We start from the raw sequence: 21,946 nt of genomic DNA on the forward strand, positions 1-21,946 counted from the left end.
TAGTATTTCTCTTGGGCCATTTGGAGTGTCCTCAAGCTGGAATATCCACCAATTGGGACCACTTTACAGCCCTTGAGGACTAGAGTTGCACCACTGACTCATGCTGTTGCAGCTTGAGGGTATGTAGCATCAGTGGTCACACGTCAGTACAAACTGGAGACCAATGTTGCACAATACCCTTAGGCTCCTGGGGCCAATATTAGTTTGCAATGAAGTGACTGTACCTCTGACGGCATCACATTACTGACGCTAATTTGAATTTTGAATTTGTGCGGACCATGATTTATGAGATCAATTTTGGTTCAGTGATCGAAATCTTAAAGGATAAAGGCACGACCAGGTCTATTTTTTACTAAAATTTCCTATAGCAAAGCAAGAGGTGCCCACAATGGCAGCGGTGAGTATAACACTATATAAACAGCCATTGCCAACTGGTAGAAAATGGAAAAGAGAACTGTGTTCCCATTTCCATCATCATATGCTTTGGATCGGGTGTCTGCAACATTTCCTTCGAGAGTGGAAGATTATCAAAGAATATTGCATCAATTACTAAATGCCATTTGGCATTAACTTGCACTCCAGCCATCATATGCACTTAGTGTTTTAGATAGCTGAGATTTCTAAATTTCCATTGTATCCCTTTCTGTAAATATGCATTTGCTTGCCCCCCAGCTATTTGCAGTGCAAGAAGTGTGTTTTTATATATTACCGTAGGTATGTATTACTTTGTAAAGCATTAAAACCATTAAAACAAAATTTGAACAGAAATCAACAGAGCCCTCTTTAATGAGGTCTGCGAAGAATACGGCATCCTAATTGTTAACCAAATCGCAGATCTGTTTACAGGCTGTGACACCAGCACATAAGCCTGGCCCAAGCCTTTGCTTGTTTGTAATACAGGCAGAACGGCTACAGAGCAGAGTGAGCCACCTTTAGCATTGTCCCAAAACCCCTCATGAGCACAATTTTCACTGCAAGCATTCTATCTCCCCTGGTAGGCAATGAAATACCCATCAGAAATCTCGTTATTAAAACCTATTCTTTTTTATTATTGTTCTCTATTTACTAAGTGCTAATATATTATCCAGTGCTGTACAATTTAAAAATGGGAAGGAGTTAACAAATGCATAGCAAATATACATTTATTCGTACAGATACAAGAGGAGCTGAGGACCCTGCCAGTGAGTGTCCTATCTACTCTTAGTTCCTGGCAAGAATGTTGGGCTTATGAAGGCCCTGCTCATGAGCTGACAATCTAAAAGGAATTATATGGGTAATTAAGAGAAAGGGATGGGTAAACCCTACCACTCATTCTCCACCCCTCACTAAAGTTGACAATGCCACGCAAGTAGTTGCTTTGGGCAAAAGACCTTATGCAGGAATGCCATAATTTTATTGTGCTAAAGTCTTTTTATGTAAAACAAATATCTTACATTGTATTTGGCTTTTGTGTTTCTTTATAATTGAATCGATACCTTTGGCTTAGTGAGAAATGTATGTTGGAGTAGGGGCTGTTGCTTTGCTTCACATTGGGAATTTGGTTGTCCTCAAAGCGAAACATCTAGCTAACGGTTCCCTGATGGTAAGCTCACCCTCTAATGTTCTCCTCACCGTGACTGTTACCTAGCCAAATGCTGGCTAAGGATTGTGGTATATCTAGTTCAGAAACAGCTGGGGAACTACTTGGTATTTATTATAGTTAGTATTATGTATTGATAGAGCCTCGTCAATTTATATTTACCGCAGTATGAGGTTTGACTCAAATCAGTTATATTGTATATATTTTTGATGATGTCTGCATACATCCCCACAGTGTAGGCATATGTTGTCCAGGAGACTCGGGGCCCGTTCACTAATGTTTAAGTTGTGTTATCATGTTTGGCTGTTGAGTCTGTCAGTTGAGTTGGTAATGCAAGCCTAAGGTCCAGTCTCTTGTTTGAGTATATTGGTCAAGTCGGTCACATGAATAAACAGTCTTGTTGGCCGTCAAGTCTTTCAGTCCTATCCTACTCATTCTACAAGAGAGTGAACATGCAGCCACGTATATAGAGCTCCTGGCCGCACATGCGTCATTTATGGACTGTGGGCCTTAAAGTTCTAAGGACGATTTTAACCTCTCCAGTCTGATGCCGGACCTTAAGCATTAAGCAGCTAGGCCGTTATTTGTCAAAATAACACACATGGAATATTTAAAGGATAAAAAAGTCCAGGACAACACTATCCTTAGAAGGTGTACTGTCACAAAAGGGTTTGGTGAATGTCACCGTCTAAGAAAAAGGGCAGTATAAAGGACAGAGGAGAGTGAGATAACTGTGAAGGATACAGGAAAGACCAACAATGGTAGATAGAAAAGGCAGGCTGTATAAGAGAGGATATCTGTGTAGGTCCTTTTATTTTATGTCTACAGATTTCCTTGACTCCTCGTCTCCGAGAATAAGGATTAAAGGGTTGCCACAATTAACCCTTCTCATACCATACGTGTCTTACCCACCTTCCGGCAAGGAAAGAGTTAGCATTCCTAAGCAAAGAGGCAGACGTCTTCTTGCGATACTGGAAAGATCTAGTTTTAAAAAAGTAGTGGGAAATGTATTCAATTAGGAACTGCTCATGTGAGACAAGTGTAATTTAAATACGGAATAGAGCAGATCTAATTGTGCCTCCATCGCAGATATAAAATCGGATGGGCTAGGTGGACAGAATGTCTTTTTACCTGCCTACAATTTCTTCGTTTCTAATGGCCTGACTAGATCGCTGACATTTGTATTTTTATCACCTCTGTTCCAAAATAACAAGCAGATAACATCACAATAAAGCATATACATTTTTCTGCTGTAGCCTTGTGCTTTAACAGCATCTGAATGCAAATGAACATTTATCTTCTTGAAAGGTATTTGATCAGTTTTTGTTAATAAGGGAAATTAATGATATAGTTTGGCACGGGTTAAAAGTGATTCTTGGTAAAGTGGTCACCAAAAAACTCAAGTAAAAAGTTACAGACCTCTACATTAATTGTACCAGCATATTTTAAATATGTATATTTACATTTGTGTACTTTACTTAACTATGTGTGCCCCTTTTCACATCCTAAAAAAGACCCCAAGCATCCACAAAGCAAAATAGGCGCCTGCTTTGGGACTTGTCAAAGTAAAGGGTCCTACCATAGACCATCCCGGGTTAACCCTCTGTTTTCCCCTGTTAGCTAGGACAGCTATTATCGTGAATTTGAAACCCTGGGTGTCAGCCGAGTTACATCTGAGAAACAGGTAACAGGCATTCTGAATACAGAGTGCTCTGCAGCTTGCTCTCATTTCATCTCTTTAAACATTTATTCAGAATATTAATTTTTAAACGTACATACTGCTTTTGAACAGAAAACCCGGCAGCTGCTTAAAATTTTTTAATAAAAATACTGCACCTTATTCACCAAATATGAGACCGAGTGTGCCATGGTATAATGAGAAACACGCTCATCAACCGGGACATGCACCACAAAGAAACAATGCATGTAAGATGCTTCGGTATATGTTCCCCATGTCTTCTGACCTAGTAGAGTGCTGTAGAACCTTTATTGTCTAGACTCTCTTGAAGAAAGCCCAGTGAGCTGCATGGAACTCAGTGCCTTCAGTTGTGAAACTGGGAACATGACGTTAGTATTGAAAACTCTAATGTACGCGTGCCACCCTGGCATGGCGTGGAGCAGCATTAAGCTACATCGGTGTGAATAATTTGATAGGTACATTGCCAAGGAAGAACATCGCTCCTGTTTCACATATTAAGAGAAGAGATCCTGGCCAGTTTAGTGATATGTTTCCTGCTTAGATTCCTCTCCGCTTCTGATATTCCCCATTCTGCTTTAACAAACATCCTTCTCATCCAGCTATCAGTCACGAGATTTATTTTAGCTTATCAAGGTTGCAGAATTGCAGGTTTCACAAGGTCTCGGATATAAAGGGATGCGAAAGGCGAAAGGAATTCTTATTTTTTTTTTGTATTATTGATTCCGAGAAAGCCATACCCAGGGTGACAGAAACAAAGATGCCAGATTAGTCCTTTGTCTGGCTGCTTTGTAAGAAGACTTGCATTTGTGGTTACTGGGCCTTAAATCTATTTGAATGCAAGGTCACATAGGGTGCGGGTTGATGTTATAATAGGAGGGCCCAATACATCGTAGCTAATGCATAAAACACCAGTGACAACATGACAGTGTCTAGCAGACCGATATTGAGCGTACAGATTGACTTCAGCATTTCTAGCTCGCTGGATCTAAATTTCCTCCCTCTGCGTCCGCCGCCTCCTTCGTTTTCCCTCGCGTGGCACAGTAACATTTGATTAAATCACCAAATCTGACTTATGACCAGTAGGTGGGAAAAAAATCCAGATTGAAACAACCACAGCCTTCGTTACGGCACTTTTGAAAGGGGTTCACTGGCATTGTCAAAAATCCTGTTACACAAAGATGAAATATGCCAGTTTGTCCCTCCCTGTTTTACTAATTTGAATCTTTTCAATTATGGACGGCAGAGCAGGAGGACTTCAAGGTCACTTTTATTCACCCTTCAAGTGGATAAATCTTAACAAACATTCCATCACTTCTTGAATTTCAATTATTTGAGTCCAAAACATTTTGAAAGTGCATGTTTACATTAATCAGTGGTGATAAAACAAAATGTACCAGGTCACCTTATTTTGGAAGATCACTCAGTGTTGGACATCATTATGTTCTTGTTCACTGATGTCCCATGCTCATAAAGATCTGATGCATGTTGAGGAGCATTAATCTATAACCTGGTCATCTATACCACTTATCTTCCTTTTGTGAGAGAGGGGAACACATGGTCCTCTGGCTGTTATAGTGTCCCCTGGCATGGATCCGCTGGGACATTCGGCACTTTGAGTGGTGCGCGGGGGCACATCTTTTTCTCACTGTGCACGTATAGCACCTGCACCCTTTAGTTTTTTTGGTTTCAGTGCACATGTGATTTTTTTATTTTGAATGAGTTAAGCACCATTAGGTTGCTGAGTCCCTGAAGACTATGTCTGGTATTGGTGGATGGAGTGGTATTGTGCCTTCTGGCCCCCACACTCCCTTGAAGGAGACCCTAGAAAATCAGTCCCCCTCAAGGCTTAAGCCTGGGTGGGAAAGTAGGGGCCTGCATATTCCTTTGGAACTCAGCTCCACTGTGGCCCTATCACAGTTTGGATCGCCGACCACCTTGTTTTCACTGGCACTGCATTAGACGACAAAGAGCACGATTCTCGGGCTCTCCAAAAAAAAAATCCATAAGATGGTCATGAGGACAATTTATTGATATTCTTCTACATACAACCCTTGCAACCATGTTCCTAGAAGTAATTGTTGGTAGTATATGAGGAGCTCCATGTTCAAAAAACTTAAGGTTCCTCCATAGCTTCCCCTACTGCTTTTTGCTGTCAGCACAGAGGATAATCCGCTAGTGGTCTAGTTGAGTAGTGGGCAATCTGACCATGGTCAATAGGAGCAGAGGCATGAACCCCACTTCCTACTCTGAATCTCCAGAAATGCAACCCTCTCCTGTGCGATGTAGTCAGTGGAAGAAGTTACTTATGGGACACACTATGGGCATTTATTGGGGAAAGAGGAATAGAAAGCAAGAAGAATCTGTGGAAAGAAACTAAAAAAACAGAAGAGTAATATACAATGGTGGATATTATGGTTATGAAAGGCATTTAAAGCATTAGCAAGGAAGAAATACGAGGTTTAATAAGGTGTTTAATAAGGGTAGATAAAGGTTTATAGTAATATTCCCATTCCATGTCAATTTCTGTATAGGATACATATTGCTGGATTGGTCCCACAAATAGCATGAACTGTAGATGATGGTGATACCAACTTATTCGCAGTATAAGATTATATAAGCTTTTTAAGACCTTAGAGGTCTTTTAAGACTAATGCACCACTGATATCTACTGACTTGTCGCCATGTTCTTCCTGGTGTCATCTGACAATTGTGGTGAACTTATCAGAATCCTTCTGCATCACAGGCACATTTATCGCTTTACAATCGATTTAAGCTTGGTGAATTTTCTCCACGAAACAAACTAAACTCCAAGCGTGAATAAACCCCAGCTTGCATAGTCTTTACACTTCACAGCTTAGAGCAAATTTGCCAAGTTTTAATTGCCGGGCCCTGTACCGTTTGAGCGAGTGGGTTTTTTTCTGTTAAAGGACAAAGACGTATAAGTGGTCTTATCATCAACACAACCACAGAATGGTCCAAATCAGCATGAACTGATTGATTGCCATGGTGATAAAACCACTTTTAAAATTTTAAATTGCCTTTTTATAAAATAGCCTACACTGAGCACTTAATGACTGAATCCCATATTAGCTTTGCTAGTGCATGTGGGCCAACAAAAAGCATTATAAACTTGCTCCAGGCTATCTGTGCACTATATTTTTACAATCGCCGTACAGTATTATAGAATGAGAGTCTGTGCATCGATGATCCCTGGCAGCAAGCCTTTTTTAGAAAATGAAAAAAGCATCTTATCTCACCTTTTCATGGACAATAACAAACAAAACATGTTCCTTGGCCTCATCACCTTATTTTACTCCCATTTTTTTATACTTCATTCAACGTTCGACTGCTGATACTATTGCGGCCATTTGGCACCAAAAGTATTAAGATGCTAGGAAGTAAATGTCTAAGCGCTTGATGAGTGGCTCTGGCGAACTCAACAGGCTAACTGATTAAGCATTTCATTTTTTCCCTATGTGCAAATACACTCCACAATTAGCACAGGTTATCAGTGGTTCTCAATCTTACTAATGCCGCAACCCTTTAACCCCTTAAGGACAATAGGGGTTTTTACTCGTAGTATATTGCGGGACAATGGCTCTTTTAACATTTTTCAGTGTTGCTGTTTAGCTGTGATTTTCTTCTTTCTCATTTCGTGCTCCCACACATATTATATATTGTTTTTTTCAGGACAAACAGGACTTTCTTTAGATACCATTATTTTTATCATACCATCTAATTTACTATACAAAAAATGATAAAATATGGTGATTTTTTGTTAAAAAATTACTTTCTCTCACTTTTTAAACAAAAAACTTTTACTCATCTGCAAAAACTAATGATAAAACCTGCTACATAGATTCTACTATTTGTCCTGAGTTTAGAAATACCCAATGTTTTTATGTTTTTTTGCTTTTTTCTGCACGTTTTGGGGCAATAAGTACAGGTAGCGTTTTGCTATTTCAAAACAATTTTTCCCCAAAGTTAGTCATTCTGCCCCATGTGCCATTTCGGGTATCTTTGAAGCCGGCCAATGCAATTGACCCCATCAAACCATATATATTTAAAAACTAGACACCCCAAGGTATTTGAAATGCTGGTATTTTAACCCTTTCCATGAACTAATTCTACCACTAGCCTTTGTCAAACTTTATGGTAGTAATTTTTTTTTGTATTTTATTCACACACGTTGTACTTCAGATATAAATTTACCGCTCCTGGTATATGTCCCTGTCAAACACCCCCCCCAATATGTGTTCAGTAACATCTCCTGAGCACAGTGATACCCCACATGCAGGGGTTTGTTGGGTTATTTGGGAGGCAAAAGGCCACCTTTGTGAGGTGTGTATTTTTTTACATGTAACTATATATATATATATATATATATATATATATATATTTTTTTTTATTTTTTTTTTAATTTTTTTTTTAATTTAAATTTTTTTTTTATTTTTTTTTTTACAATACACTGAGGCTGTGTAGCCCCCTCTGAGGCTACACAACCTCAGTGTATAGTTAAAAAACGTCATTGCCTCAATGAAGAGGCAGGCTGGAATGGGGGGTGAGTGATTGACAGACCAGGTCACTGGTCTGTGGTTTAACCCACCGATCGCCGTGATTCACTGTGAATCACGGGGATCGGGAAGTTGTGAAGCCCCCCCCCCCGGAGCATTGCAGGCTTGCCTCAATGAAGAGGCAGCCTGGAATGCCCCTCACCCGATTTGCATCGGGTTCGGGGGGGGGGGGTTGACAGACCAGTGATTTCAGTCACTGGTCTGTCGTTTAACCCACCGATCGCCGTGATTCACTGTGAATCACGGCAATCGGGGGGGTTGTGAAGCCCCCTCTGGGGCATTGCAGGCTTCCCTCAACAAAGAGGGAGTCTGGAATGCCCTTCACCAGATTTGCATCTGGTTCGGGGGGGGGGGGGCGTGATTGACAGACCAGTGATATGAATCGCTGGTCTGTCGTTTAACCCACCGATCACCGTGATTCACGGTGAATCACAGCGATCGGGAGGTTGTGAAGCCCCCTCTGGGGCATTGCAGGCATGCCTCAATGTAGAAGCAGCCTGGAATGCCTCTTACCCGATTTGAATCGGGCTCGGGGGCGTGTTTAACAGACCGGTGATTTGCATCGCCGGTCTGTTGTTGAAACCGCCGATCTCCGTGAATTGCGGAGATCGTAGGGTTGCAAAAGTTTTTTTTTTGGTTTGCCTGGATAGCCTCACTTGTGAGGCTTCCAGGAAAACCGCGATGCCGCCGATCGCGGCGAAAACGCCGCGGTAAACGGCAAATAACGTTACCACGTACATGTACGGGCATTGTCGTTATCGCGTTGCACGGCAACCCCGTACATGTACGTGGATTGTCGTTAAGGGGTTAATAGAGTTCCTCGTGTTGTGGTGACCCCCAACTATAAAATTATGTAATTATATATATTGTGAAATATGCGTTTTCCGATGGTCTTAGGCGACCCCTGTGAAAGGGTCGTTCGACCCCCAAAGGGGTTGCGACCCACAGGTTGAGAACCGCTGCCTTATATGCTCGAAGACCACTGCTTTTATGTGTGTTGTGTACGCACACCGATACCAGAAAATTGTCTTGGCTGGCACAGTATGAGAGTCAAAAACAAATGCGAATTGTGCCATTTTCTCATGGATGTCTTGTTGTAATTGCCCACGATAGAGGCGGCAGAGCACGTTCGTAGTGCAGGGAGCTGTTGTTCGTCGGTAATAGATGGTCTGAGCCGGGGCTCAGCTGTTGCTTAATGATTGCATCTTGTATTATGCATACCCTGGTGAGCTAAACATAGTTACAGTTCGCTGACACGAACAGAGAGATCCGTTCTTTTGTGGAATTAAAACTCCCCACCTTGTAACACACACCCACACTGTTAAAAGAGGTGAGACTGTAGGCCATTTCATACTGGTGTTTTTCCATAAACGTAAGTGTATACTGGTCAAGCTGCTAGGAAAGTTAGCAGCTGGACAAATATCAACATATTATTGTGTTATTGTAAAAAGTAAGTTTAGTCAAATGTTTGTGTGGCTGTGTTTGGCAAATGTTTTTGAAGGATGTCAACTAAGGGCTCGGGGTCTGTATTTGACTACTCCTGCAGTAGGACCTAGTGATCAAAGAGTTTAAAGGCCAGCCTTACCTGGGTACTTCAGGATTACAGGGTTCAGGATAGCTGAGCTGGCCTTCCTTCAAATCATGCTGTATATTTACTGCCATTAAAATAGACACTTTTGTTTAATTCTAAACAGGTTTTAGCCTCACAGGCATCATGGGTTTTAACTTCTCTATCCATTCCCCCAGTTCAGCATCAGGGCTACCATCAGGGGGGTACACCCAGTGTATGTGGCCCGGACATCCATGGAGCCCAGCCTCCCTGATCTGTCAAACACCCCCTTGTTGGCCCTACGTATAACTCATGGCTCCTTTACGGACTTCAGGGCCTTGTAGCCCAATTGCAAGCATGGGAGGGCAGTGGACGGAGCATAGGCAAGACAACGAGAGGAGAATGGGGCGCTGGGAAGAGTATGAAGCGGGACAAGGTAAAGATGCTTAACTTTAGATTTGTACTGAGCCCCAAGATATCTGTAGGATGTGTTCAGACAAATAATATACTTGCGGTTCTGCTGGTCAGCAATATGGGAAAATTATGTGTCCGGAAAAACATGGCTGACGTGGTGAGCCTAATTCCTCCCTATACTCCGCCTTTTACATTTTCCTCTCTTCTGTGCAATGGTCATCACTGGCTTCAGCATGGGAACAAATGGGCATGGGCAACATACAGAAGCATTAACCTTAAGTAAGCTAACCTCTATATTCTGATGATGGTCTATTTTGATTAGGCCACTGGTTATTAAATCAGTTGTGATGGATGTTCCTAAACCACTTATCGTTAAACATTGTCACAAGGATCACAGTGATAGATATAATAATATGTAATGAACCTATTGGGAATGTCTTATAGGGTAAGACTACAGTGTGTTTGAGGCGCTTAGACTATGTGACCTCAGGACTCTGCCCTTTCGCTGTGACCCCCAGAGATATGAGACTTCTATATCCCATGAATCTGGTCACACCCTGAGAAATCCAGAACGATGCTGCGATGTTGTAACAGAGCTCCTGGTGTGTGACATAAAGCTTCATACATTCTTGTCGTAGAGACATGCCGGAAGCAGCTCCCTTGCTGGCATTTACTGAACCAAGACTTGCTTTTAACAGAAAACATGAGGCAATATCTATTCAGTTGCTGTCTACCATTGCTCATTTTTTTCTGCATTGTCTAATTACTACGCTGTCCTTGAATGAGTGTTGAATTAAAAATAAAAATCATTGCGCGCAGAAAGCACTAAAATTACATCCACATGCAATTAATACTTGATGTTTCTTACAGTGTTCCGTCCTTCCACAGTGCCCTTGCTATTGTACAATTGCCTATAACAGCCAACTTTTTTATATTGCTTTCAAATGTCTATGACGAGAAATGATACCCCTACTCAAATAAATGGGCTTTTATTGAATATATATATATATATATATATATATATATATATATATATATATATATATATATATATATATATTGGGAAAGGTGGATTTCACTATAGCTAATGAGTTCCTGTTGGAACCCAGGAGTGAAATGTATGGCAGATATGGTTCAGTCCTAGAGTCTATGGGCCTTCTGATCAAGAACATTCTATTGGTTGCTACAGAGATAACACCACTCATGCAAAAACTGTGCCAAAGTTACATAGAAAAAGAAAAAAGCGAGTCAAAACTGAGTCAAAAGATTTTTACATGACAGAAAATGAAAACACAAGGTTGCCTGTCCCTACTGTATTTAGAAATGCAGAATGTGGTATTGATAATGGAATAAATTATGATAATTATATAAAAAAAAAACAACCCAGTTGCTACAAGTGGAAGTTCTGCGGACGTAGGCAATGCACAGGGCCCCAGGAGAGGACAGGATCTTCTAGTCAGCTTTTTCCATGTTGCTAGGTACAAGAATGAAATGTTGTGGTTTTTCTACATTGTGGACCCTAATGACTAAGATGCCAGGACGCATCGCATGAATTCAAGATTAACCAGGGGTGTTCAGATTTGAGACTGGTGTTCCAATTTATTCCTTCAGTTTCCCATTTCCCTCCGACAATAATATCGATCTAAAGCATGAGCCTAATAATATTATATGCAGTGTGCACGTGCGTTAAATAAACAGGGGCGACTGGGTGGAACAGTCGTGGCTTTTGTAACTGGACCACGCCATCCTGATATATGCCCCTTTATTGTCCCGTATTTCAATTCAAATGTCAGGGGGTATGTAACACCAAACAGAGATACCCCAAAAAATGGGATTGGCTCAAGGAGACAAGCAAATCCTTTAAAATGAAAGGAGTAAAACAAATAATAGAGCGAGGAGGCTGATGTATTCCAGTACACCCCCACCTACATCTGTGTCCTGCTTGTATTCATTATCTCCTTGCCTGTAAATGTGAAAACCGGGAAGCAAAATTAAATTAGGTAAACTCATTGGAAGAACAGATAAATTACATTTGGCTTGTTTTTTTCTAAAATGCATTGTTATTCAGTTGTAAAAGGTCACACCATGCTATATTTAATGATAATTCATGTGTTTGGAATGAAAGGTGAAATATTCCACCATGGCACCCACTTTAGGCTTGTATTGTTCTGGCTGTTTCAGTTATTTTTTTACTGTCAAGGTTAAATTATTATAAATCCTTTCTGTTTTTATTTCAGATGGTACGTTCCACTATTCACCTTGATATTCCTGATGATGCTCTGTTACCTCCGGATAATCTCCGTTGCAAAGCAGAGGGTAATACAATATTCTTTACTTCTAGCTGAACAGCATGGTGATACTGTACTAAGAATCTAATAACCATTATAAGACATCAAGCAATCTCTATTTATTCATTGGTGTAACCCTTCAAGTTGTTGAACAAAGGGTTTAAAGTGGAGCAGTGGCCATCGCAGCTTCTACCATAACTAAATGAATTTATTGGAACTAACTTATCGCTTGTGCTTTTTTTGTTTGTCATATAAAAGCCATATAAACAGTCACCTTATAGGCAATGAGATCTGTTAGATGCTATATATATATATATAAAATGTATATAGTATACTTATACTTATACATTGCCTATTTTAATCTGTAAACATTATTTTATCGGTTTATTTAGCTTACAGATCTGGGAAATGTAACATTTTGATGAAATAGCTTAATGCTTCCCAGCAGTCCACATGTATTTGATGGTTTTAGTCAAACAAGAAGCCTGAAGTAGTAAGATGTGTGCTGTGGGGGTTGATTTCTGAAGAACTAAAATTTCAGAGAAGGGGAAAATATGTTTTAGAAAAATGATTGGTCAGCGTGAAATCCTCATCGCTTCTCAGCCTTTTGGCTAAGATCAAGTGTAGTACCCTATGGGAAGGGGGGAAACACTAGATCCTCTGGCCTTGGGGCCGGGAAAGCATGGAGCCCGAGGTGTTAAATTGCCCTGGCTGTAATGCTGGAGTCACCGTGTGCAGTATTGCACGCCGCTGCACACGGTGAGCGCACGTTTTCCACTGGGGCCTTCCTGCACCTTCTTCTCCTTGTACCTTCTGATCTTGGAGTTAAGAATTTTATTGTTGAACCTGGCTGGGCCAGAAATGGCCTGCCCTTATTTATTTTTAATTTATACATTCACAACGTTTTTCACGTGTGCCTATTAATTTGTTTTGGATTCCACGGCTTCCTTGACTCACATGCAAGGCCATGTTCACGGTTTTGATTTATGATTTTTGTAGCATGTTTTGGATCACTGTTTTCTTTTGAAGCAGTGAAGCGGGAGTGCCGTGAAGGCAAAAGGGGTCTTACCCCTTCTGGGGGGGGGATTTGTCTGGTGTTCCCCTTGTGGGAACCCAGAATCGTATTCTGGGCTTCTGATGCCTCACAGCATGGAACAGCACCAAAGGAGCACGCACCTCGGGCTCCAAAAAAAAAAAAAAAGCAATTTGGGATCCTCAAAAGCATTTTCTGTTGTTCTGTTAACGTCATATTAAATATATCTCTATATATATGACAATGTTACATATAGTTTCTTTTAATATGACAGTATTATGAAATAATTAAACATTTCTATCCGTTTACTTATTATATAATTATATATATATATATATATATATATATATATATATATATATAATAAGTTGGTCTTATACGTTGTATTATATATATATCCTTATTCATTAAGGATATTTTCTAAAATGCTTTATTTTATTATTTTATGCATATTACACATTTCCAGTTTGGCATATTTAGGTGAATTAACCCCCCCCCCAGCTTTGAAGCACAGCAGTTTGACTTCACTTTGAGATCTATTCACTAAATCTATTTACTAACTTGGCACTCACATTTGCAGTTGCATAACACTTGACATCAACTTGACTGCAGGAGATATCAGCGAATTCTAAGATGGCTGTTAGTTGCTCAGAGAATGTTTATCTGCTCCCATACACCAGCTGCCCAAGTGGTTAGACTTCCATTACAGTAAATGAGCAATGATATGCATCTTCTAACCACTAATATATAACATATCTATATATCAGCACCTCCAGCATAAGGAACAATAGACACCAAGTTGCAGCCAGACATTCTAAACAACAACTGAGCACCTTGTGAAAGGTGCCAGTTGTTTAAATAGTTTCAGCCCTGCCAACACACGCTTACACTCACACATGCTAACATCATACAACATATACACACACAATTAAACATATATACACACATACTCACTCAACTCTCACCCTCTCCGGTTATCCATGCAGCTCACATAATTATCCATATACTTCATCTTATATGATTTTGCTGGACTCCTCGGTTACGGGGTGCCATGCACCCTATTTAGTGTGCCCTGACACTCCCATGCAACCAGTAGCCATTTTAAAATTTTGTTTTATGCATCACATTTTTAATTTTGGTAATTGGTAGCTTTCCCTGGGCCACAAATTAGTGCTGGAGAGATTCATTAGATCCTTTTTTAAATTCGGCTTGCACTTCGACTACAGCTTCTACACAAAAATATTCCCAAAAATCAGTCCAGCTATCGCCCCTGGAACGGCTGGTTCAGTTTAAAATGTAAGAATTTATTGGTTTGTCAGTACGTAGAAGGAAACCCCATTTAAAGTTGAAATGACAGTTAGAGGGACATAATGTATGGTTTTGTTTTTTCTTTTATGTACAAGAAGCTGTGTTATTTTATGTCATCAAACTTTTTATCGTAGAACCTCTCTCTTGTCTTGACTCCAAGCTGTACTTGTTAGAACTACATTAAATGCTGTTGTAAGTCATATACAATACACTTACCATTATAGCAAATCCAGTTATGAATCAATGTCTCCAGTTTGGTTTCAGGGAGATCATCTCCTGGTGCTCAGTAAGAGTCTGGTGTGACCTAGTGGTTTTAGTGGCCTAATAACAAATGGGAGGAGGCATGCAACCACACTGTTCTTTTCACCTCTTACCATAGAGTGTACTGAACTGTCCCCTCGATTTAGCTACCTTTTCAGTATATGAAGGTGTTAGTATAGTGGCGTATTAAAAAGTATGAACCTTAGGAGCACGTGTCAATAAAATCATCAAGCAATGTCAATCTTCGTTTGAGTTTTGAGAATGATTTTCAATATCCCCTGTGTTTTTCCCCGCAACATAGTTGCAGTCACTAGTATCTTCTGTTGAATAGGTGATTGATAACATTTAACGTTGTTATGATATATCAATTATGGCAAATGGTTGCAGCACCCTGTATATGCAAGTTATGTACCTTTTACTTAAGTTGTGAAATTCTAGACTAGATGGGCTTGGTCCTAATTTTGTCTAATGTCTAGGTCTGGGGGCAGTAGAACCCTGTTCGCCATTCAAACCTCAGAACCTGGTGTCTCCTGCAGCACCATATTCTGGATCTCTGATAATCACTTTATTTTGAGGTTCTAGGCTGTAGCTTGGACAATACCCCTCATCCCCTGGTTATACTTTGGCATCTCTGTGCTGTTTGTGCTATCGTTTGTGCTACTGCTGTGGTATAATCACTGCAATTTAAGTAAGTTCCTTTGCAGAATCCTGGCCACCCACTGCATAAATATTTCAAGCAGAGTCCTCCTGGAACAGACAGATGCAACGGTTATCTTGAGGAACAGACTAGTGCCGTAGAAATGTTACTTCAGCTGAAACATATGATAGAAATCCCCTTTGGTGGATTGTTAATGAAGTCTTAGGAGGAATTTCAGGTTCATTTCGGATAGGAGATTTTTCGGATAAAGGACAACCTGTATCACATTATTATTATGAAAATCACAGCAGACAAAAGTGTTAAAAAGCCCAAATATGTACCTGGGGAACAGACCCCCGATCCCCAACTTCACAAGCAACATGTCTGACAGAGCCATCTTTGCTCCCAAACAGCATGTCTGTGCCATATGGTCCCTCAAGCAGCTTGTTTGTGTCATCTGGCCCCTCCTCTCTGTGCCTCCAAAACAGCCTGCTTGTGGCATTTGTGCCCCTAAACAGTCTGTCTTTACCATTCTGGCCCCAAACAGCCTCCCTGTGCCATTTCTGCCCCCCAAACAGCCTGCTTGTGGTATTCCCCCCCAGCCTGCCTGTTCCATTCTGCCCCAAACATCTGTCCGTACCATATTTACCCCCCAAAACACTCTTATCTTCATTCCAAGGCATATCAGGAGTGTACAGTCATGTATGAAGTTTATGACTCAGATTTGCACATTTATATCTTGGAATGTCCAGGGTCTAAATGATAGCTTTACAAGGTTCATGGCGTTGTGCTACTGCAAAAATTTGATCTGAAAACAATCTAGGCTGTAAAATGTTCCTAATACCCAGAAGTGTGCCTAATTAAACAATGTAACACATTGAGCATATGTGGTGCATATAAGGATACTATTCAGCTTTTTAACAATGTGTGTTACTGGTTATAAAACCATCTAGAAAACTATTTAACAAGTGCGATATTAACAGGTGATCAGAGGCGTTTTGTCGGGGGAGCACATGGTTAAACAAACATCTTTAAAGATTGGGTCATATAAATGATTTGATGCTTAATGAGAATCCTTAAGAGACATTTAAGAAGGTTTTGAATAGCTTCTGATGCAGATCACAGTTAATTAATTCTTGCCATGGGTTAATTTATAACAGGAAAGGATGCTGTCGCAATAGACCTTGTTGTGTTTAAACAGAAATATGGGGTTACTATCAAATAACCAAAAGTTTAATAACTAAATAACATGCATTCATATTAAAGTACTTGGTAGTCTAACCACCTCATCCACCCAATCATATGGTCACGTCTGGGTACTCTTGATTTGCCCTGGAGGCTTCAGTTGTGACAGTTCAATGCTTTGTCTCTGGGACAGTGTTTTGATCTCTCTGTAAGGCTTGGAAGGCATTTACCCCAAAATGCAATTAATTCTACCCTAATCCAGGTATTCTCCTGTTCACAGTGAGGGCAAAATGACAGCGCTTTAGGTGATGTCCTCTCCCTCGATTGGAGAGAACGTCACCACAAGCACAGCCACTTTGGTGGAGGTTCCAGCTGCGTTATGTCCGCAGAGATGCGGCTGATGATAGATTGGTTTTGTCTGATTGGTGGGTCTGGCTTCGTTTTCAGGGATTCAAACAAATCGCTGAATTTACCAAAATCTACAACCTCAATTTCATTTACTTTTTACGCTTTCATTCATAAGAAAACATTGGGTCATTGTACCTGTACACATCTAAATTGTGGCTTTATAGGCAAAATTATCCTATTATTGTAGGCGAAATTCTGATTTACTATTAAGCTTATTTTTTAGATTCCACGTGTATTTTGGGGAAAAAAAAGTCATTACACTATTAGCCTCTGTTAACAGGGCCCTGACTCCATGTATGTTCCTTTAAGGTCTCCGAGTCTGTGAATGAGACTTATTGTTACTGCTTGAACACCTTTAATATTCCGTACCACTGCTCTGTTTACTGCTTTTTTCCCTTTAGTGCTCTGCTATACTTCAGACAAAAAGCTTCACTGACAAAGATTAGCACTTTGAGGTATTGCATTCCAAATCTCAATCATTTTGCTCTTTGAAAGCTGATATCTCTATTAGAGGTGCTTCCCAGAAGATTGCTTCATAAATCCCAGGGTGTGTTAAAAAAAAAATGCAAGAACTAAGGTGGAAAAAAATGTATTTGCTTTTTTTTTTCTTAACACCTCTCCCTTGAAATCATCAAGAGATGGAAATAAAAATTGTAACGCTTGCACGTGTGCACGGCAGCATTTTTTTTTCATCCCCTGAGGTTCAAGCATGGCCGGGAGTGCGAGATGAAAATTCCGCCGCCTGCCAGATTGCGTGTTCTAATCTGTATGTAGAAGCATCCCTAATAGCTGTCATTGGATTTCCTAAGAGGTGCCTGTCGTCGGGAGGAGGTGTGGAGGGGGAGATAAATTAAGTGTTTGCGCTTCATTGCTGCCTATAGGTCGTTGATGGCTGCTGAGTAATGATTTTTCTGTTTCTAATTGGTGGAAAGCCGCATCCCTTAATGGATGAGGGCCTCGCTCGCCTTCCCTCCTCCCTTTGTCTGCGCTTCCGCTGTCTCTTTAATCAATAACCTTAGCTGTGCCCAGTGCTCAGGAGTTTGTGAAAGCTCCTTTGTAATAATGGATTGCCGTGGATTACATAAACCACTACCTCCCGCTGAGTCAGCCCTCTGTCAGGGGCCATTCTTTCCAGCAGTGTTATGGCTTTCTGGAACGGCTGTTAGAGAGCTGCCTGCGGCGACCGTTGCCTGGCTGCTGTTCTGCTGCCCCCATCCTGTGGTTACCGTCATCCTACATACCTCGGGTTTTCCGTGAGGTTTCCGATGCAAATATCACTCCGGCGTCTCTGTCGCAGTTCTAAATGATGGGAATGCGATAACATTATAATACACACATACGTAGCAACGTGTGTGTGTGTATATATATATATAGTAGAAAGAGGAAAGGAGAGGGGGAGAATAAATAGGTAGATATACCGCATATCTCCAAAGTGCTTCTCTGGGACTCAATTCCCTCTTTCCTCTCCTGATGTCCCTTTTTTCTGGGAGCTCAGGATGTATACTGGGTACAAACGTATCACTCTTCTATAGAAACAGCAGGAAATGGATTTAGATATTAACTTGCGTGAATAAAATAAAATTCCTTATTCAGCTACATAAATCGCATTATGTCATAACAAGTCTTGGTAAATTCCCATCCCTTAGCCTCACTCCTAACCACACTAATGAAACAAAAGCGTCTACCCATTGCGAAATGTTTGCATAGCGCAGTATATACGAATTGTATAACGCTTAAAGCGTATTTATAAATAATCAATGTGGCACAGACTTTAATCTAGTTTTCTGCTTTACCAAACCTTCCAATGGTTCAGGGGATGCATTCTTCTTAGAGGGTCTGCTTAGGGGTGTGACTAGAAAGCGCTTTTTGTGGGATTTTGCGACATTTCGTTAGCTATTTATGTAATAGTGTAAGGCATGTAGAAGAAAAATAATATATTTTGCTTACACCGTTTTATGTAGCACCCATTTCATGCTGTTTCTGTAGACAATATTATTACTTATTGATTTATTTACCGTCGACACATTCAGCAGCACCGCAAAATGGGTAGACAGGGCATAACAAGCAGTGTATCACATAACAGTTTGTACGTGCAGAATCAAAAGATGAGGTGGACCCTGCTAAAAAGAGCTTACAATCTAGTGGTGTAGAATATACCATATTCATGTCCGAGAACTCTCTGGGCTGGACACGGAGTCTCTGGGTGAAGCCCTGCTTCCCCTGGTCTCTGGGTCAGTTTCTTCATTCCCTGGGCAGAGGAATGTGGCCACACCCACCCTCTGCTTATATGCAGGCTATTCCACGCCCACTTCCCGATACCTGCCCACATTATCTCTCACAAAATGCACTCTAACCCTGCCCCATGTGTGATTAGCCCCGCACCTGGGAAAAATATGATGTAGTGCACACAGCTTTACAATCAAAATGCTTCTTATGATCATGGGACAGTTTATCATGTTTTCACAATCTTTATATTGCTGTTTATTCATTAAGATACAGACAAAGATTTGTCTACTTTGATACAATCCCACTTGAGCGATGATCTGTAAAAGACCATTATTCATTAAATCACAGCTTCTCCCTTCCGGGTTATAATAATAATTATTATTATTATTAAATGTGAGGTCCTTTGTTAAGCAACAAGGTCATGCTTTATTGAATGTGCGTGGCGATGAAAAAGTCTCACACTGTGCATTTATCCAAGTGCAGTGTCTCAGCTCATCCTCATAATGATAGTGTCAGAGGAGTTGCAAATCTTCAGAAAGAAATAACTAGTTATATTTTAACTCCTTCAGGACTATTTTACACTACATGACAAGAGCAGATTTCCCCTTTTTCAATATGTATTTATTTAGGTCCAATTTCCCTCCTATTTAGCTTACCCCACACAAATATATATTATTCTTTCAGGACAACTAGGGCTTTAATAACCATATCCATACATATTTCAATTTTTGCACTGGTTTTATGACTTTTAATTTGTTTTTTGTGTTTTTTTGAATAGAGAGAATGTTTCTTCTCTCTTTCTTCTCTTTTTACTGTTAATACACTCCCTGCATATTACACATTTTGCAGCCATTCGTTTCTGATCACACCCTATGTGATAACTTACAGGCATTTGTCAGAGACCCTGCAGTAGATGACTGCATCGGGTTGTGGGTCCAGCAGGTCCCACAGGACGCGTCAAAAACCTTTCCGGTGGGGGCAGTTTTTCGGGTGTTGCAGACGGGAGCGGGTGGTCAGACAATGTACCTGCGGGTCCCAGTAATCCCACGCACTCCTGCAGGCTGCCTTCGCGTTGCTCGCACACAGAGTCTCTTCTCTTGTTCCGCCTAGGAACCTAGCGGAGTTTACGTCACGTCACATGACTCTGACAAGAGAAGAGACGCTGTGTGCGAGCAATGCGAAGGCAACCTTGTGGGAGTGCGTGGGAAATCTGCAATTCAGGTAAGGGGGTGGGGGAGTGAGTATATGAATGAGTGTATTAATGTTTGTGAATGATGTTTCCGGGAGCGGGCGGGATTGGACACATATGTTGCGGGAGTGGGCGGGATTAAATAAAAATTCAGGTGGGATTAAGAAAACAGTCCTCGCAGGGCTTTACCCTGCAGGGTCCCCTATCTGTGTTGCTATCACGGGAGGAGAATGCCAGGACCTTAGTTTGGGAATGTAACATTTTAAGTGTATGCTGGAGATGCTGACTCTTGCTGACAAAGGTGAAACCACTCTCTTCTACCTACTCCTTTATTTCTCCCCATTGACCAGATCTGCAAAGTCTGTTGGTAGAGTATAAATAAATGCTAACAATGCTAACTGTTGATAATGTACAGACAGTGTGCCGCATCATCAATATTAATGCTATACATACATGATTTAATTAGTCAATCCATTGCATATCAAATATCACCTATGGTCTAATGTTCTGAATTAGACAACGTAGCCTTTCTAAATGAAACAGAACCTTCTAACGGTCTCTAGAAGGTCTGTTTCTGTTTAATGGATTTGTAGCCCGGGGCTACCAGAAACAGATGCAGTTGCCAGTCCACATCTGGCTAGTAGAGTAGCTAGTGACATAAAGCAGATATTAAATAAAACACCTGCACTGTAATCTTAGGTCATGTGTTCTATTCTTGCTGGTCCCATTTGGGGAATGATTGGGTGTATGGCTCATTAAGAACTGCATTAACTTCTCTTGATGATGTCAGGCTATATTTCATGAATTTAGGGCCCATATCTCAACAGACTTTTACAATCAATTGAGGCTAATATGCGCATGGTTAATGTACAGTGAATGTCTTTCACTTGCTCATTGATGCTCTTCTCCATTGTATATTTGACACAAATTCTGTGGTGTATCTTAATTAAACGTCAAGTGTTAGTAACTTGATAAAGTAGCTGAAATTCTGTAGTTGAAACACACTGCTAGTGAGTCCATCGAGTTGCAGAAAAAACTGCTGACATCTGTCAAGACAATTTTACCTAACGTATATGCCTGTCTCTCTCTATGCTCTTTCTTCTCTCACGCTCTTATCTTCTCTCCTTCACCAGTCTTTCTTCTTACTCTCTACCTCTTTCTTATGTCTTTCCCTAAGCCCCATATCCCTCATCTCTCCTTCTTTCTTCTATCTCTACATATCTTCTCTCTGCCTCTTCTCCTTTTCCTGTTCTTAATTGTATTCTTCTCTCTCCTTCCCCTTTCTTTTCTCTCTCCCTCACTTTATTTCTTCTGTCTCCCTCTTTTCCTCTAGTCCTTCCATATTCTCTCTCTCCCCCTCTTTTTTTCTTCTTCCTCTTTTCCTTTCTTTTTTCTCTCCCTCTTATTTTCTCTTTCCTCTTCCTTTTTCTTCCTCTCCTGACTCTCATTTTGTTTACTTTTTTTCTTCTCTCTCCATCTTCTTTCTTCTGTCTCCCTCTTCTGCCTCTCCCTTTGTGTATTCTCCTCTCCCTTTCTTTTTTCCTTCTGTCTTTCTCTCCTTCCTTGCTTCTTTCTTTCCTTTAGGACACTGGAAAT

At 40.7% G+C, this 21,946-nt stretch overlaps 1 protein-coding gene and 1 pseudogene across 1 annotated transcript in view; both read left to right on the top strand.

The window, feature by feature from the left end:
* Window positions 1-21,946, top strand: part of LOC128474981 (uncharacterized) — a 164,057-nt gene that overhangs the window by 115,246 nt on the left and 26,865 nt on the right. Inside the window, exon 9 of the mRNA XM_053457435.1 lies at window positions 12,053-12,131. Coding sequence (XP_053313410.1) covers window positions 12,053-12,131 — 79 coding nt within the window. The remainder of the gene's footprint in view (window positions 1-12,052; window positions 12,132-21,946) is intronic.
* Window positions 12,695-12,873, top strand: LOC128481134 (uncharacterized; annotated as a pseudogene).

This window comes from Spea bombifrons, chromosome 2 (genome assembly GCF_027358695.1).
Source record: "Spea bombifrons isolate aSpeBom1 chromosome 2, aSpeBom1.2.pri, whole genome shotgun sequence".
Lineage (NCBI taxonomy): Eukaryota > Metazoa > Chordata > Amphibia > Anura > Pelobatidae > Spea > Spea bombifrons.